We start from the raw sequence: 18,247 nt of genomic DNA, 5'->3' as shown, positions 1-18,247 counted from the left end.
CAAATCTGTAAGTTCGAGGCCAGCCTGGCCTACATAGTGAGTTCCAGGACAGCTGGGGCTACAGGGAGACCCTACTTCAAAAAGACAAAAAATAAAAAATAAAAATAAAAATAACAGGTTTGGTGGCACACACCTTTAATGCTAGCATTCCAGAAGCGGAGGCAAGCAGACCTCTGTTACTTGAGGCCAACCTGGCCTACCTAGAGAGTTCCAGACCAGCCAGGGCTACACCCTCAGCACTTCATAAACAAGGCATGGTGGTGGCCCACACATTTAATCCCAGTACTTCAGAGGCAGAGAAAGGTGAATCCCTGTGAGTTCAAGCACAGCCTGGTCTACAGAGCCAGTTCCAGGTCCACAGGGGCTACTCACTGAGGACCCTGTCTCAAACAACAAGAACAAGAAGATTGGAAAACATTCATCAATAAAATGGAACATGTAATTATTTTTAAATTAAAATTAAAGGCCAAGGAGACAGCTCAGCTGGTTAAGATCCTGGATACCAAGCCTGAGGACCTGAGCTTGTATGCTGGATAGCTTTAGTGTCAACTTGACACACCTGTGTTGAGGGAACCTCAGTTGGGGAATTGCTTCCATTGGACTGGCCTGTGGCCATGTCTGTGGGGTACATTCTTAATCACTGAGTGATGTGGGAGGGCCCAGCCCACTGTTGGTGGTGCCACCCCTGGGCAGGTGGGCCCATGTTGTATAAGAAAGACAGCTGAGCATGGGCCAGGAAGCAAGTCAGTAAGCAGTGTTCTTCCATGGCCTGTGCGTCAGCTCCTGCCTCCAGGTTCCTGCCCTGAGTTCCTGCCTTATGCTCCCTGATGAACTGTGATCTGGGACATGTAAGACAAAGAAACCCTTTCCTCCCCAGGTTGGTAGTGGTAAGAGTGTTTTGTCACAGCAACAGAGAGACAAACCAGAACAGTTTGATTCCCAGAATCCATATGGTGGAAGGAGAGAACCAACTCCTGCAAGCTGTCCTCTGGCCTCCACAGGCACACACAATAAATAGATGATGATAGATAGATGATAGATAGATGATAGATAGATAGATAGATAGATAGATAGATAGATAGATAGATAGATAGATAGATAGATAGATAGATAGATAGATAAATGATAGATGAGAGAGAGAGAGAGAGAGAGAGAGAGGAGCAGGAGAGATGGCTCAGCAGTTAAGAGCACTGGCTACTCTTGGAGAGGACCTAGGTTCAGTTCTTAGCACCTACATGGTGGTTAACAACCACCTGTAATTCCAGTTCCGGGGGATCCTACACCCTCTTCTGAACTCCACAGGCATGGCAAAAACGGGTGCGCTTACATTCATGCAGGCAATACACTCTACGCACATAAAATAAAAATAAATAAATCAAAACAATTTTTTAATTTAAAAAAAAAAAAAAAAAAAACAGCTCAGACAGGAAAGAAAACGTACTAAACAAAAATACAAATCCTCCAGAGTTGAGGCTCCTGGAGGCAACAGATGGGCCTGAGCCTTGCGCTCATTGGATCCTGATGAGGCCGGGTTGCGAGCCCTTTCCTTTGATTGGTTGCTTGCTCTCCTGGAAACCAAATCACCGGCGGTGCTGGGGGCGGGGCCAGGCAGGTCGGACTTCCCCCTCCTCCAGGTGCTCAGCCACCCGAATCATCCAAAGGGTATTCACGCGGTGAGTTCTGATTCCCCGCCCCCTGGAGACCCTCGCTGTGAGGATGATTCCCGGTCCACGCGCTGGGGTGATGGGGTGAGGGGCAGGTCCTCCTCTCCACGGAAGCACCCCCTTCCACCCCTTCCACCCACAAACAGCCTTATGGTCCCGTAGTGTAGAAGTCAGCTCCTGTCCTGTCCCCCTCGGAGTCCCTGCGGGTGACTTAGGACCGCGTCGTGATCTGACAGCCTCCTGGGCCTCTTCCCACAGGAGGATGGCTCAGGAGGAGACAAGGAGACTGCCCCAAGTGCTGGCCCGAGTCGGGGCCTCCCATGGCATTACTGACCTGGCCTGCAAGCTCCGCTTCTATGAGGAGTGGGCTCCAGAATACGACCAGGTAAAGTGCACGGGGGTCCTTGCCTTCTGGCCCAGACTATGCATCCCAGGGAAGCTAGGAACTGAAGGGAGACCTGGGAGAGAACCTTCCAGATGTGCTCCTTCAGGGACCTGCCCCTTTTAATGCCCTAGGACTAGCCCTCCCATTTGGGGGGTGGGGGGTGCTTGTTTTATGGGTTGTTTGTTTTTGTTTGTTGATACAGGGTCTCCCTGTAGCCCCAGCTGGCATGGGGCTGGCCTGGATCTCACAGACATCTGCTTGCCCCTGCCTGCTCTGTGCTGCAATCAGGCCTGTGCCACCATGCCAGGCTCCCTCCCATTCTCGACCTGACTCCTTTATCTGGCACCAAGGCCACCCCACCCTGACATTGCAACCAAACCAGGCACTGCTTGCAGGGGGCGAATTTGAGAGATCACCCCCCATAGACTGAGCAGCAGGCTGTACCTGCCAGCTTGAGCCCCACTGAGCTGGGGCCCCTTGACAGCAAAAGACACCTCAAGACTGCATCTCCAATTATTCCCATCCCAGCAGAACCCAAGTCTCCAACTAGCTCTGACAGGCCGGTCCTTAGACCACCAGCAAAGTGGATCCCCCAGATACTGGGGACACAAGAGAGTGTTAAGCTAAGTGCTCTGTCCCCAGGATGTGGCTGTTTTGGAGTATCGAGCCCCCAGCCTTGCTGTGGAATGCCTCAGTCAAGCCCTTCCTGGCCCACCCCATGACAACTTGATCCTGGATGTGGCTTGTGGCACCGGCTTGGTGGCTGTTGAGGTGAGACTTCCTGAAGGTCCTCTGCCCTGTGCACAGCCCCCATTTGCTGAACCCCAGGGCCTCCAAATTGTTGCCACCAAGCCACACCCCAGCCCTTCACCTGGGGGATTCTAGGCAGGTGCTCTACCACTGAGCCACACCCCCAGCCCCTCACTGGAGGATTCTAGGTAGGTGCTCTACCACTGAGCCACACCCCCAGCCCCTCACATGGGGATTCTAGGCAGGTGCTCTACCACTGACTCACAACCCAGCCTCTCAGTAAGGGATTCTAGGCAATCACTCTACCACTCTATCATGGCCCCATCTCCCCCCCCCCCAATGTATGAATGTTTTGCCTACCTGTATATAAGGGCACCTGTGTCATCCAATGCCTGCAGAGGCTGGAAGAGGGCATCAGAGTCCCCTGGACCTGGTGTTATAGATTGTTGTTAGCCACCATGGGGATTTTGGGAATGGAATCTAGGTCCTCTTGAGAGCAGCCAGTGCTCTTAATTTCTGAGCCATATCTCTAGCCCCGGTCCTCAGTCCTTTTTTAACTGTCTATTTTGAGATAGTTTCACTAATTTTCCAAGGCTGGCTTTGAATTCATTCTATAACCCAGGGAAGCCTTGAACTTGTGATCCTCCTGCCTCAGCCTCCAGAGTAGCTGGAATGACAGATCTGAACCACCACACCTACTGCTCAAATTTCCTGCCATCCCTTGACCCTCTACCTCTGACTCATGAGTCCCAAAGTACAAGGACCCAGCTGGGCAGTGGCAGTGGATGAGCTGTAACTGAGACTCATTTTTTTCCCCAGCTGCAGGCTCGGGGCTTCCTCCAGATACAGGGTGTGGATGGCAGCCCAGAGATGCTGAAGAAGGCCCAGGCACGTGGCCTATACCACCACCTCAGCCTCTGTACCCTGGGCCAGGAGCCTCTGCCCAGCCCTGAAGGTACTTTCCCTTCCCCTCCACCCTCATTCACCTTTCCTAAAATCTCAACCCTCTCTCTCACCCAGCCTCCATCTCTCCTGCCAAGTGCTAGGTGAGCCTGCCTCACTCTGCCCTCGAAAGTAGGATCTGTAGTCATTCTAGGACTACTGGTATGCCATCTCTTGTACCCAGGCCCACTGTAGTAAACTGACCTCTAGCATAGCCTGAGGCCACACTATACAGTATGCCCCTCATAACTTGTGTTAGTCAGTTACTGTTCTTGTAGCTGTGACAAAATTCCTGGCAAGAGCAACTTAATGATGAGGTCCCACTGGCCTCTGAGATGCTGCAGGTGTTTAATAATTGCTGAGGGGTAGGGAAGCCATTCTTTTCAGTGCTGTGTCCCTGCAAATGACCCTCCACCAAGCTCATGCAAACCCCAGTGAAACGCAGTAGTTCACAAACAGAACAAGGCACAGAACTAGAGGAGGCCTCAAGAAAAGAAGGGGTTCAGCAAGAGTGGGGAAGATGAGCTATGAAACAGGGGGTGAAAACATCCCAAATACACAATATATGTGCATGAAATTGCCAAAAATTAAAAATGTATAAAAGGCAACTTGGGGTGGGGGCTGAAGAGTTGGCTCAGTAGTTAAGAGCACGTTCTACTTTTTCTAAGGACCCAGGTTTGGTTCTCAGCCCCTACGTCAGAGAGTTCACAATCACCTGGAACTCCAGCTCTGGGGAATCAGACACCCTCTTCTGGCATCCACAGGCCATGCTTACAAGTACACTTACGTACTTGCACACAAAACACTCATGCACATAAAATAGAAATAATAACAAAAAATTAAAATTAAAATAAGGGGTGCTAGACATGGTGGTACACATCTTTAATCCCAGCACTTGGGAGGCAGGGGCAGGCAGATCTCTGTTAGTTCAAGGCTAGCCTGGTCTACATAGCGAGTTCCAGGCCAGCTGGGGCTACAGGAAGACCCTGTCTCAAAAAGGAAGAAAAGAAGAAACTGGAGAAATGACTCCATGGTTAGGAACACTGGCTGCTCTTGCAGAGGACCCTGGTTTGGTTCCCAGCACCTATATGACTGTCAACAACCATCTATAACTCTGGTTTCAGGAAATCTACCCCCCATCTTCCTCCGTGGCATTGCATGCATGGGTGCACTTACATTCAGGCAAAACATTCATATGCCCAAAATAAAAATAAATTAATTAAGCCAGGCGTGGTGGCGCACACCTTTAATCCCAGCACTCAGGAGGCAGAGGCAGGCAGATCTCTGTGAGTTCAAGGCCAGCCTGGTCTATATAGTGAGTTCCAGGACAGCTGGGGCTATAGGGAGACCTTGTCTCAAAAGAAAAAAGAAGACTAAATAAATAAATATAATTAATTAATTAAAATAAAATCTTTTTAAAAGACTTTTAAAATTTTATTTGTATTTTATATCTATGAGTATTTTGGCTGTATGTATATATGTGCATCCCATGCATTCAGTGCCCAAGGAGGCCAGAAGAAGGCATCAGATCCCTACCATGTGGGCCCTGGGACCCAAGTTCCAGTCCTCTGCTAAAACAGCAAGTGCTCTTAACCACTGAGCCATCTCCAAAGCCCCAAACTTGATTTTCAAAGGGAATGTAAGGAAGGAAGGGTTTACTCTGTCTTACAGTTTGAGGGCACAATTCATCATGGTGGGAAGGCATGGTGGCACAATGAGGAAGCTGCTCACATGGCATTCACAGTCAGGAAGCAGAGAGATGAATGCTGGTGCTCAGCTCACTTTCTCCTTCTTAAAAAATATTTTATGTGCCAGGCGTGGTGGCGCACACCTTTAATCCCAGCACTCAGGAGGCAGAGGCAGGCAAATCTCTGTGAGTTCAAGGCCAGCCTGGTCTACATAGTGAGTTCCAGGACAGCAGGGGCTACAGGGAGACCCTGTCTCAAAAAGACCAAAAAAAAAAAAAAAATGTTATGGGGCTGGAGAGATAGTTCAGCGGCTGAGAACATTAGTTGTTCTTGCAGAAGACCTGGGTTCGAATCCCAGCACCCACATGGCAGCTAACAATTGCCCATAACTCCAGTTCCAGGGGATCCGACAGCCTCTACTGTCCTCCACAGGCATTGCACGACACGGGTGCACTTACCTACATGCAGGCAATACACACATACACATAAAATAAAAATAATAAAAAATGATAAATATTTTAAAATATATTTTATTTATTAATTTTTATATTCTGTGTACGAGCTTATTGCCTGCGTCTGTAAGTGCACCCATGTCATGCATTGCCCATGAAGCTCAGAAGAGGGTGTCAGATTCCCTAGAACTGGAGTTGCAGACGGTTGTTAACTGCCATGTGGGTGCTAGGAATCCAACCTGGGTCCTCTGCAAGAGCAGCTAGTGCTCTTAATCACTGAGCCTTCTCTGCAGCCCCAGCTTTCTCCTTTTTATTCAGTCCAGGACCCCAGCCCATGGGATGGTATTCCACACATTCTAGATGGGTCCTCCTACTTCAGTTAACCCAATCTAGACACTGTCTCACAGATCTGCCCAGACCTAGATCTTGTTGGGTTAATAATCAGTATTAACTATCACATCTCCACTCCACACACAGGGACCTTCGATGCAGTGATCATGGTGGGGGCCCTCAGTGAGGGACAGGTGCCCTGCAGTGCCATTCCTGAGCTCTTAAGAGTCACCAAGCCTGGTGAGTCACAGCCCAGTCAGCCCTGCTTCCCAGACACCCGTTTCCCCTCTCCACAACACAAATCTTGGAACCACTCATGCCAAGAGAGTGTAGATGTTGCTCAGGGCTACCCAGCCCAGTCCAACCTCCCAGTTCACCATCTACCAGCTCAGCACTCCACCACAGTTGTCACAACAGAGGTGAGCACACAATAAGCCAGACAGGTGACCTACTCTCCTGTTATCTGTGGGCACCTGGGAGCAGCTCCATCTTCAGTGGCCTTTGTACTTGTTCATGTACCAGATTGATATTGTCTCCCAGATGGATTCTGTCCCCATTGGACTACAGCGGCAGTTGGATACATTCCTATCACTGAGGTGCTTTACTTCAGACCTGGCACAGGGTAGAGGTCAGTTCAGCTCTGTTTTCCAGTGTCCTTACTAATTCAGGAAGTGTCCTTGATTCCTTTTGCTAGTCTCGATTTCCTAGGATAGGTCCAGGTCTCCTCATGTAACGTGACCATGGGAGGAGCTTTGGTCAAGTCTGCACATTGAGGAGATACGCAGGCTGGAGGGTTCTTTTTCTTATGCTCCTAGAATGGAACTCAGGGCATCAGGCATCAGGGCATAGGCAGCCCACAACAGCCTCTCCCTTACTAGAAATTGCAATAAGGCGCTCTACCACTGAGCCATGCCCCCAGCCCTTCCCTGGGGGATTCTAGGCAGGTGCTCTACCACTGAGCCACACCCCAGTCCCTCACTGGGGGATCCAGAAAGGGCTATGAGGGCTCAGAGCTCTGATTATGAAGTTTCATTTTAGGACTCAGAGGAGACTTTCTCAGAGACAGGAGGGGAGGATTTCTTGGAAGAAGTCACCCACTCAGGAGAAGAATGGAGAGACCCTAAAGAGGCTCTGCCTGGCCTGAGGTCAGAATCCGGAAGTTGAGAGATAAAAATACTTCCTCTGTCCCACACCCTCTCCCAAGCCCTGTAACTGTGGCTAAGCCTAGACTAGTCTAGGCAGGATTTTGTTTCAGACCAACAGAAGCAGGGACATGGGCAGGTCACTGGTGACAGGGCTGGGCTCAGAAGCACCAGAAGTGCCCTCTGCGTGAACGTATGCGGGACAAGCTCCCCTGTTTCCAGCCGGAGCCCCCCTCTTTCAGCTGTGTGCCAGTCTTCCTTACCTCAGCTTCCAGAAACCAGTCCTGTACATGGGGTCTTCTCGGTGTCTCCTTCCACGGGCATGAAGAGGCCATACTGGGCACACTGTTACTGCTTGGACTCGGGACAAGGTCCTCAACTCCCTAATCCCTTTTAGTGATGACTTGGTGACTCAGCGAGGCTCTTTTTTTTTTTTTCTCTTTCGATAGCGTTACTGGAGTTGTTGGGATCAGACCTTGCCTCCCCTACACTATCCCCACCCCACCCATCCACCCCTATCCCTGACAGCTCTCACAAGCCAGACTCAGCCACTCATCCTCAATGGGTCTATTAAAACTAAGTAACAGGGCTAGAGAGATGGTTCAGTAGTTAAGAGCACTTGCAGAGGACCTGAGTTTTGTTCCCAGCATCCACATGGCAACTAACAACCATATGTAACTCCAGTTCCAGGGGATCCAATGCCCTCTTCTGACCTTCGAGGGCATTGCATACACAGGCACACTTACATACAGGCTGGCCAACATCTCATACACATAAAATAAACATAAGTAAATTTTTTTTAATAAATCTTAATTTTTTGTATATGTGTGTATTGCCTGCATGTAGGTAAGTGCTCCGTGTCATGCAATGCCTGTGAAGGTCAGAAGAGGCTTTCAGAGCCCCTGAGACTGGAGTTACAGATAGTTGGCAGCTGCCATGTGGGTGCTAGGATTCGAACCCAGGTCTTCTGCAAGAACAACCAGTGTTCTTAACAGCTAAGCCACCTCTCCAGCCCTGTAAATTTTTTTTTAATCAAGTTATAGTTAAAAGCAGAGAAAGGAGATTATTCAGTGTGGCTACATTGGAAAGAGGAACAAAGAGGTTCAACACCCACCCTCAAATCCCATCTTTAGAGTCCTTTAGAGATCAGGTTTAAATAGAGAATAAGAGGTCTGCATAGCTGAGCAGTCCTGGTCCAGCTGTGGTCCCACTCATCACTGACCCATCACTGTCTCAGGTCCAGTCTCTCCTGCAAGGTGGCTGACAAGGTGTCAGAACTGTGTACGTTCTCTTCCTGAGAGACAAGGTCCCCCTCTGGCTGTACCAGGCTCCAGCCTCTCCCTTCTTCCTGAGTGAGACTCCTGGGGAAATTCCAGGTTATTTATTTATTTTTTATCTTTTTGAGACATGGTCTCCTGTAGTCCCAGCTGGCCTGGAACTCACTATGTAGACCAGGCTGGCCTCGAAATCACAGCAATCCACCTGCGTCTGCCTCCTGAGTGCTGGGATTAAGGGCATGTGCTACCATGTCTGGCCCATTTTTAATTATTTTTTTAATTATGTGTATATGTGTGTGTATGTGTATGTGTACATGTGTATAGGTACCTAGGGAGTTCAGAAGTTGGTGTTGGATCCCTTGGAGCTACACTTACAGGTGGTTCTGAGTCGCCTAATGTGGGTGCTGAGAACTGAACCTCAGGTCCTCTGCAAGTGTAATATGTGCTTTTAATGTCTGAGCCATCTCTCCAGCCCCACTTCCAATTTCTTGAGGACTATCATTTCAATAGTCTGATAGCCAAAGAGAGGAGCACAAATGTTTCTTTTTTTTAATTATTTACTTTTATTTTATGAGTATGAGTGTATTGCTTGCATGTATGTAAATGTACCCATGTCATACAATGTCTGCAGAGGACATAAGATCCCCTGGAACTTGAGTTATGCATGGTTATTAACCTGATGTGGGTACTAGACCCAAACCCAGGTCCTCTGCAAGAGCAGCAAGTGCTCTTAACTACTGAGCCATCTCTCCAGCCCCACAAGAGTCTCTCTTCAGAGCACCTTTATTCCTGTCAGGATGGTTACAAACAGGTCTTGCTATGTAGCCCAGGCTGGCCTGGAACTCCCTATGTAGACCAGGCTGGCCTCCATTTCACTGAGATACATCTGAGGCCTCAAATTTTTTATCTTCCAGTCTCCAAAGTGCTGGATTTAGGCCTGAGCTGCCATGTCTGGCTCTGTGAATACATTTATGTGTGCACACGCACCTTCCTGAGAAACAGAATTATCATCCCTTTTGCCTATGAAAACTTAGTCTCAAAAAATGAAGGGTCATGCCCGGAGTTTGTGAGCTTTCTTCCTGTTCCCCTAGACCTAGAACAGTCTTTCAAAGGGGCTGTGAATGTACACGAGAACCAGGCCTGGGGGTAGGGGCCTGTCATCCCAGCTACTCAGGAGAATAAGGTAGAAGAACCACAAGTTCAAGGCTGCCTGTGAGATAGAGTAACCTCCAAGTTACCCCAGGCAACTTAGCAAGATCCTCTCTCAAAATAAAAAGTAAAAGAAGGGCTGGGGATGAAGCTCAGTGATAGAGCACCTGCCTGGAATCCCCCAGTGAGAAGCTGTAGTATGGCTCTGAGGTAGAACCATTCCCTGAGAATGTTTGTGGCCCAAGGTTCCATGTGCAGTCCTGAAAAAAAAATGTAAGTGGTTGGGGCGGCGGTCCATAGTAATGCATCAAGTTGAAGAAACGTGTTCCTGGGGGAGGTGACTGGAGCACCCATCCCTGGAGATGGGATATGGGCCTGGGATTTGGAGCCCTGAGAGGCACTCCCCCACACTCATGCAGTTCACCCGCCCCTCCCCCAACTCTCCTTAGGTGGGCTGGTGTGTCTGACAACCAGGGCCAATCCTTCCAACCTTCCCTACAAGAAGGCACTAGAAGCCACCCTGGACTCACTGGAGCACGCTGGGGCGTGGGAACAACTGGCAGCCCAGACAGTGGACTGCTGGGAACTGGCCACCTCAGAACTGGAGATGATGCCAGGCACCAGCACCAAGGATGGTTTCATCCCAGGCATCATCTACCTGTACCGAAAGCAGAAGGTGGCTCAAGGGGAGGGAGGGAGGCCAGCTCCCCAGCCCCCAGCTGGTCTTTGATCTTCCATGCATGGCCTTACCAAGCTGGTCTGCAGGGCCTTCTGGGCTCTCTCTGTGAACCCGATCCCCTATTACATCCTGCCCCTTAGGAATGCAGTGCTGAGTAAACTCCCAAAGGGCATGAAAAGACTTGCAGTGTTCCAGTTCTTTGACCCCAGAAAACAGGGACATGGGACCCACACACAGATACACATATCTTTCGATGATTCAGTGGTTAAGATGTTTGCTCTGCAAAGCTTGAGAACCAAAGTTCATATCCCCAAATCATGGGGTTATAGGCACCAGTGTAACCCCAACGTTGAGGGACAAAGACCAGTGGATCCTGATATCCAGGTAGCCTAGCCCAAGCAATGAGCTTCCAGTTCAAGGAAAGACTCAGTACCAAATGGATAAGGCAGAGAGCACAGAGTGATGGAGAGGAAGGGGAAGGCACCTGACACTTTTTACCCACTCCCTCATACATGGACCATACACAAGAGACACAGAAAGAGAGAAAAAGATCTGTCCACTGTAACAGAACCAAGCTCATTCTATCTAGCACCAGTATGACAGTCCTTGAAGCAATAAGTTTTGCAAGAGATAATTGATTTATGATCAGTGAGATGGCTCAGCTGGCAGAGGTACTTGCCACCAAGCCTGTACAGGTTAGCACATTTACTGACCTGACCTCAATCCCAGAGACCCATACAGCGGGAGGAGAAAAACAACTCGCAAAAGTTGTCCTCTGACCTCCATACAAATGCCTTGGAACAAGCATACTCACAATAATTAATTAAAATTAATTAATTTTAAAGAAAGAACCGGGCTGGTAAGATGTCTCAGCAGGTAAAGGCATTTGCCACAAAAGCCTAGTGACATAAATTTGATCCCTGGGACTCACACAAAGTTAGGAGAGAACTAACTGTCCCACAAAGTTGTCCTGTGACTTACACACACATGCTGTGGCACACATGCCCACAAACATGCATCACATACACACACACACACACATACAGGAGCTAGGAAAATTACTCAGCCTGCAAAGTACTTGCTGCATAAGCATGAAGACCTGAGTTCAGATCCCCAGTATTCATGTAAGAAAAGCCAGGCATGGGCTGAAGAGATGGCTCAGTGGTTAAGAGGGATGGCTGTTCTTGCAGAGGACCTGGGTTCAGTTCCCAGCACCCACATGGCATCTAACAACCATCTGTAACTCCAGATCATAAACAGCCCAACATAGTGGCACATGCCCTTAATCCCAAGACTCCGGAGGCAGAAACAGGCATATCTCTGTGAGTTCAAGGCGAGCTGGGGCTTCAGGGAGACCCTGTCTCAAAAAGACCGAAAAAGAAAAAAAAAGATGGAGAAATGGGCCAGTGCTTAGTGGTGTAAAGGAATTTACCACCCAAGTCTGAGACCTTGAGTTCAATCCCAGGGAGTCACATGGTGGAAGGAGAGGACTGACTCCCACAAGATGTTATCCAACCTCCACATGGTCCCCATATGGTCAAGAAAGATGACTTCCTCAGACTTCTGAGTATGTGTTAACAAAGAGCTCTTCATAGGAGGCCTGTTCAGAAAATTGTCCTGTTACCCTGATCTGAGGGTAAACTTTGTGACCCTGTAATGTCAAAATATCAGTCATCGGATCCTGGCAAACGCCCAAGAAAAGAGCTTGGTGGGTGGCTTTAACCAGTTTGAACCAGACAAGGCTACCTCCAAACACTTATTTAAGAAGTAAACTATTGCCGGGCGTGGTGGCACACGGCTTTAATTCCAGCACTCCGGGAGGCGGAGGCAGGCGGACCTCTATGAGTTCAAGGCCAGCCTGGTCTACATAGTGAATTCCAGGCCAGCTGGAGCTACAGGGAGACCCCGTCTCAAAAAGAACCCCCCCCAAAAGTAAACAATTGTTCCCCAGTTAGCAAAGCACCAGAGATGTTATCTGTGGTCAGGCTAGCAGGGGTGGACTTGCCTTTCCTCTGAGTTACAAAAGCAAGAACGTGGATCCTGTAATCCTAGCCCTTGAGAGGCTAAGGACAGGGACTTCAGGCTAGCCTGCAACAAACAGCCATAACTTGCTGGGTCTGGGTTTGCAGTCACGTGAGAGGCTGAGGCAGGAGACTACAACATTCGAAGACTACCTGGGCTAAGAGTGAACATTTAGTCAGACCCTGTCTCAAGAAGCAAATGAAGCTGGGTGGGCCTGGTAGCACATGCCTTTAATCCCAGCACTCCAGAAGCAGAGGCAAATGTATTTCTATGAGATCAAAGACAGCCTGGTCTACATAGTGAGTTACAGAACAACAAAAAACAACCAAATAAACAAAAGAGCTGGGGATGTGATTTAGTGGTAGAGCACTGCCTAGAATCCCCTAGTGAGGGAGTAGGGCATGGCTCAGTGGTAGAGCACTTGCCTAAAATCCTCTAGTGAGGGGCTGGGGGCATGGCTCAGTGGTAGAACGCCTGCCTAGAATCCCCCAGTGAGGGACTGAGGGTGTTGCTCAATGATAAGGCTCTGCCTAGAATCTTTAGGGGTTAGGAGTGTATCTCAGGGTAGTATGCTTCCCTAAGGCCATGGGATCTATGTTTAGCACTGAAAAATAAAGACCCTGTCTCAAAATAAGCAATAGGAAAAAATGTTCACTGGTTTGTTTCTTTGTTTTTTTCATAGATATATATAGTACAACATGGGTGCCTGCATGTAGGTAAGTGTACCCATTTTGTACAATACCCATGGAGGCCAGAAAAGGCTGTCAGGTCCCCTGGAACTGGAGTTACAGGTCTTCTGCAAGAACAGTGTTCCTAACCGCTGAGCCATCTCTCCAGCCCTTCTTTTTTATATTTATGTTTGTGTGTGTGTGTATACATGTGCCATGGTGTACAAGTGTCTGGAGGATAACTTGGGAACCATGTGGGTTCCAGTGCTGGGACTCAGTTCATTGGGTTTGGCAGCAAGACCCTGAGCTATTTCGCTGGCCCAAGAAAGGAAGGATCTGACTTTTCTCTAGTTCTGAGACAGGATCTAATGCAGCCCAGGTGGGCCCCTCCCTGGCTGAGGCTAGCATGACCTTGAAGTCCTGATTCTCCAGCTGCCCCCTCTGGAGTTTGTAAGGTTCCTTTACAGACCTGTGTGCCTGCGCCAGCTCCTTTTAGGTAGTGATCCTACCTAAAAGGATCAAACCCTACCTTTTAGGATCAAACCCAGGGCCTCAAATATACTAGGCTGGCCTTCTACCCATGTAACTATATCCCTAGCACCTGGGTTTTTCATTTTTAGCAAGCAGGAAGCTAGGGTGTTGCTCAGTGGTAGAGCCTTTACATATTGGAGGTCTCAGATTTGATTCTAAACCCCACAGAGGAGAAAAATTAAGGAGAAAAAATAAGCTCAAGCCTGTTCCATAGTCTCACATAGTCGAGGCTGGACTCAAACTGGCTATGTAGCAGAAGATGATCTTGAACTCATGATCCTCCTACCATCGCCTCCTGTGCTGAGATTATTCCACTTGGCAGAGAGAACTGACTTCCACAAGTTGTACTCTGTTCTCCACAGGTATGCTATCGTGCATATTCACTAACACATACTAGCTGGCCATGTGGTTCAGTTGATAGAGCACTTGCTCAAAGCCCTAGGTTCCATTCTCAGCACATAAAACTGGGCATGGTGGGAAGATTAGGAATTTAAGATCATCCTCAACTACATAGCTAGTTTGAGAGCAGCCTGGGCTACATGAGACCTTTTCTCAAAATAACAACTAAAGAAAAAATAAAAGGGATGGGGAGGCTGGTAGTTATACCAAACTCAAGGTGTGGCCCAGACTGCCCTGTGGTGGTATAGCTGGTATAGCAGGTGAAAGGACTCAGGGTGACTATCAACACTTGGGGATTCTGAGACTGTGGGAGGACTGTCTGGGAGGAGGCTCCAGGTGGGACCTACAAGCCCAGCTGGATTCTGTAGCCAGGAAAGGACAATCAAAGCAAGAATGTGGGTGGTGTGGGGAAAAGCAGGCCAGCTGGGCTGCTCAGGCAAAGCCTGGACCTAAACAAGGGCAGGGACAGGTAGCCTCACCCCAGAGCTGGGTGTTACCTTCTATAGTCCCTCCCAGTATCCTACCCCAACCCTTCCCCAAGGGGTCTGGGACACACTACATCTAAGAGGAAGGGTTCCCCTCTTACAAATGAAGGGTTCACTGGGAATGGTGGTACATTCATGAGACTGAGGCAGGAGGATTGCCTTGAGCTTGAGGACAGCCTGGGTACATACTGTGACCCTGTTTCAAAAGTGAAAAAGCACCCTCCTGCAAAAGCATGTGTTGGTTCCCTGTAAGAATCAGAGACAAGATATGTGGATTTGGAGAAATCTGGGATGAGCTTGCTCCTCAGTCTCAAAATCAACCATCCCACATAGAAATAAATAAATAGACCAGGCGTGGTGGTGCACACCGTTAATCTCAGCACTAAGGAGGAAGAGGCAGCTACATCTCTGTGAGATAAAGTCCAGCCTGGTCTACATAGCAAGTTCCAAGCCAGCTAGGGCTACCAAGAGACTTTGTCTCAAAAACAAACAAAAAAAACAACCAAACAAAACAAAATTTAAAAAAAAAAGCAGCCAGGCATGGTGACTCGGACCTTTAATCCCAGCACTTGGGAGTTACTAGAGGATCTGAGTTCAAGGCCAGACTGGTCTACCTGGCATGTTCCAGGTCAGGAAGAGGGTCACATACTGTGACCCTTTCAACAAAAAAAAAATAAAATAAAATACAGGAAGGGGTGTTTGGGGCTTTAATAAGGTGATCTCCAGAAGTTGGGACTAGCTCTAATTTTTACAATTCTCTAAACTCACTTTTTGAGACAGGGTCTCATGTGGCCCAGGCTGACCTCAAACTGAGGATAGTTTAAGAGGTGCTGGGGTTGGAACCCAGGGCTTCATGCATGCTGACAAGCTCTACCCACCCAGCCACATCCCCAGCCCTTAAAATCACCTATCTTCTGACAACAGCAAAGTCCCTAGTGGACCACCACCCACCCCTCTAGCCCTGTTCCATCCACAGATACAATCAGAGACAACTCAGTCTTCCTGTACACAGGTGCCATTTATTGTAGAAAATAATAATTATAGCAGTGAACAGATTTGCTTAACTTACAAAACAAGTGTCCAGAGAGAAGACAGGGCAGAGGGAGCCCCAAGTCTCCCCGTGCCAAGCCATCACTCCCTAAACCTTTGGCAGGCTGGCCAATGCCCCCAGAAAAAAGGTAGGGAATTCAGAGGTACAGGCCTCAAGGGGCTCAGGCTTCTTCTCAATGGGGGGTTGGGGAGAGTCCTAAAGCCAGGTATTAGCAAGACCAGACCGGAAACGGGGTGGGGACAGCCTGGACTGCTTCTCCGTCGCCAGACCCTGCACTCCCCAAACCAGTTTGATCCACCTCCACCCTTCCCTCAAACCCGTCCTTCCACTCTCTCAGAGCTCCATTCCAAGCGCAGGTGGGTGGGCAGCCATTGTCAATCACAGTGATTCCCTGGTGGAGCCCAAACAAGCAATTCTGATGGCCCACCTGGTCATCATCGATCACAGTGACTCCAGGGAGGACCAGGTGTGTCCAGGTACACAGAACATGATGGCAAGAGAGGGGCTGGAGTAACAGATGTGGGCAGAGAGAGTGAGGAGACCAGTCAGAGGTGCCAGCATGGGTAGGGCACTCACCCAGGATCTGACCTCTCCCGGCTGGCTAGAGCCAGCTCCCCTCTCCACTGCCATACCTGGCTGCTTCTCCCTTCAGCCCGATATCCCTGAACAACTTGGAGGTAGGCAGGCAGCATGAGAGTCTGTTTACATCCATCCTTGTGGGATAAAGTGTGGGAGATGGTTTCCCCAGGGCTGCTGGCCTGTAGCATGGCTTTTAATTCCTGCTTGTCCATCCCTCCAGTAGCCAATGGCCCATGACAGGACAGTCCTGGGGAATATAAGGGGTCACCGGCTGTGAGCTCAGTCCAAGAGGAAAAAAAAAAAAATCAAAGGCAATGAACGATGGCAGAGCAGAGTGGCCCACCTTACACATAGTTGCTGGCAGGTGCAGAGCGAGCTGCAGAGTACTTGGCCGAGTAGGGCTTGTCGTTAGAGCGGGGTGGGCAGTTGCAGCACAGCAGGGCTCCTCCCAAGAGCAACAGCCCAGAGGCAGCCCAGCCAATGTAGAGAGAAGCGCCCATCTCCCTTTTCTGCCCAGCAGCCACCAGAGGATTGTAGAAATCTCGGATGACATTGTGCGCCGTCCAGGACACGGGCACCATGGCCAGCAAGCCAGCCACACATAACACAGCGCCGGCCACGATCATGGTCTTGGCCTTGGTGGTCTCGTCCTCCATGCAGTTGGTACACTTGCCCCCAACCACAGACAGAAGCATCCCCAACGCAGCCACGATGATGCAGATGACTATGAGCGCTCGGGCAGCCTGTAGGTCCTGAGGCAGGGCTAGCAGCGAGTCGTACACCTTGCACTGCATCTGACCGGTGCTCTGCACCACACAGTTCATCCACAGGCCCTCCCAACTGGTCTGGGCCGTGACGATGTTGCTGCCGATGAAGGCTGTCACCCTCCACATGGGGAGTGCACAACTGAGGATGGCACCCAGCCAGCCCAGGACAGCCAGAGAGATCCCCAACACTTGTAGGCCCATGGACGCCATCACCTTGCCAGAGTCAAGGTCGGTGAAGCCAGAAAGAGGATCCTTCTCGGGAATGTACAAAAGTTGGAGGTCTGAGAAAGCTTCTCTTTGGTAAGACTCAGAGACACAAAGATGCTCTTTGCCCAGACAGCTCTATCCCTGGGCTGCAAGTTGCAATCAGGTTCGGAAGCAACAGGTGCTGCAGTTATAGTACTGAGGAGGAGGGGTGGAGACAGAGGGAGGGGTTTCAGTCCCCGAGGCCACCCCGTGACCAGTTTCTCTGGATTCCTGAGCCCCAGCCAACAAAGGCGTTCTGAGGCCCAGATCCTGGATCCCTGAGTCACCAGCCAGTATCACAGGAAACTACCTACCTTCTCCCCCAGCACCCCCAGGCTCTAACTGAGGTCAACCGAGAGACAGACACTGAGTCATAGCCAGGGGCACCTTGATGCTCATGGGGTGGGGACACCGTGACTGGCAAGCTGCTGTGTCCAGGGGCCCAAGACTCATTCCAGGACCCGGTAGGAGCAGAGGATGGAGACCCTCTCCACAAGGGAATCTGTCCTGAGGATGTCACAAAGAAAGAAACCAGGTCTTGGTTGTTGTTGCTCTTACCCTATTGATTCTATCAATGCCATTATAGCTGTTATTGTCATTAATATGTCAGCATGTGCACTTTGCCTCACCAGCGGCTTTCCTATTTTTGGCCAGAGACCGGTGGGTGGCAGGAACCAGATCACCCAACATCCTCATTTCTCTCATGTGTCTTCCCCACCCAGCTTGCCACCAAGTCTGACCACCTGAGTTTGATCCCTGGGACCCACATGGTGGAAAGCAAGACATGACTCCCACAAGTTGTCCTCTGATCCCCATATGTGTGCTGTGGCATGCAAACACACACACACAAAAATTAATGTCATGGAAATTTTTAAAAGAGGGAGGGGCTGAGCATAGTGGTTATGCCTCTAATCCCAGCACTCAGGAGGCAGAGTTCCTGGCCAGCCAGACCTACAAAGTGAAACCCTGTCTCAAAAACAAACAAACCTGCGCTGGGTGTGGTGGCACACTCCTTTAATCCCAACAGCCTTTAATTCCCAC

General features: G+C 49.6%; 2 protein-coding genes and 1 pseudogene across 3 annotated transcripts; 2 read left to right on the top strand and 1 right to left on the bottom strand.

Annotated features, from left to right (window-relative positions):
• Positions 1-1,606: 1,606 nt before the first annotated feature.
• Mettl27 (methyltransferase like 27) lies at positions 1,607-10,619 on the top strand. Of its 2 annotated transcripts, XM_008848392.3 has the most exons (6): positions 1,607-1,673; positions 1,923-2,049; positions 2,692-2,820; positions 3,619-3,754; positions 6,359-6,451; positions 10,229-10,619. In XM_008848392.3, exons 2-6 carry the CDS (start codon positions 1,927-1,929, stop codon positions 10,507-10,509), a joined length of 762 nt encoding a protein of 253 aa, XP_008846614.1. In that variant the 5' UTR covers positions 1,607-1,673; positions 1,923-1,926; the 3' UTR covers positions 10,510-10,619. The 2 variants fall into 2 exon arrangements, with proteins under 2 accessions (XP_008846614.1, XP_029409551.1); XM_029553691.1 differs by lacking the exon at positions 2,692-2,820.
• A 4,162-nt stretch (positions 10,620-14,781) lies between these two features.
• On the top strand, positions 14,782-14,896 carry LOC115066838 (annotated as a pseudogene).
• Positions 14,897-15,562: 666 nt separating this feature from the next.
• On the bottom strand, positions 15,563-17,436 carry Cldn4 (claudin 4). The gene has a single exon (XM_029553685.1). The coding sequence runs from the start codon at positions 17,168-17,170 to the stop codon at positions 16,538-16,540; it is 633 nt and encodes a 210-aa protein (XP_029409545.1). The 5' UTR covers positions 17,171-17,436; the 3' UTR covers positions 15,563-16,537.
• Between the last annotated feature and the right edge of the window lie 811 nt (positions 17,437-18,247).

The sequence above is a fragment of the Nannospalax galili genome, unplaced genomic scaffold (genome assembly GCF_000622305.1).
Source record: "Nannospalax galili isolate Female #2095 unplaced genomic scaffold, S.galili_v1.0 scaffold644, whole genome shotgun sequence".
NCBI lineage: Eukaryota > Metazoa > Chordata > Mammalia > Rodentia > Spalacidae > Nannospalax > Nannospalax galili.
Note: the sequence above shows the minus strand (reverse complement) of the source record. Positions and strands in the feature narration are given on the sequence as shown.

What these genes read in the sequence shown, in the direction of transcription:
- Mettl27 (XM_008848392.3), top strand. Translation starts at nt 1,927, where the DNA reads ATGGCTCAGGAGGAGACAAGGAGACTGCCCCAAGTGCTGGCCCGAGTC. An exon ending in CCGGCTTGGTGGCTGTTGAG is followed by an intron (nt 2,821 to 3,618) that starts GTGAGACTTCCT and finishes TTTTTTCCCCAG; the next exon opens with CTGCAGGCTCGGGGCTTCCT. An exon ending in CTTAAGAGTCACCAAGCCTG is followed by an intron (nt 6,452 to 10,228) that starts GTGAGTCACAGC and finishes AACTCTCCTTAG; the next exon opens with GTGGGCTGGTGTGTCTGACA.
- Cldn4 (XM_029553685.1), bottom strand. Translation starts at nt 17,170, where the DNA reads ATGGCGTCCATGGGCCTACAAGTGTTGGGGATCTCTCTGGCTGTCCTG.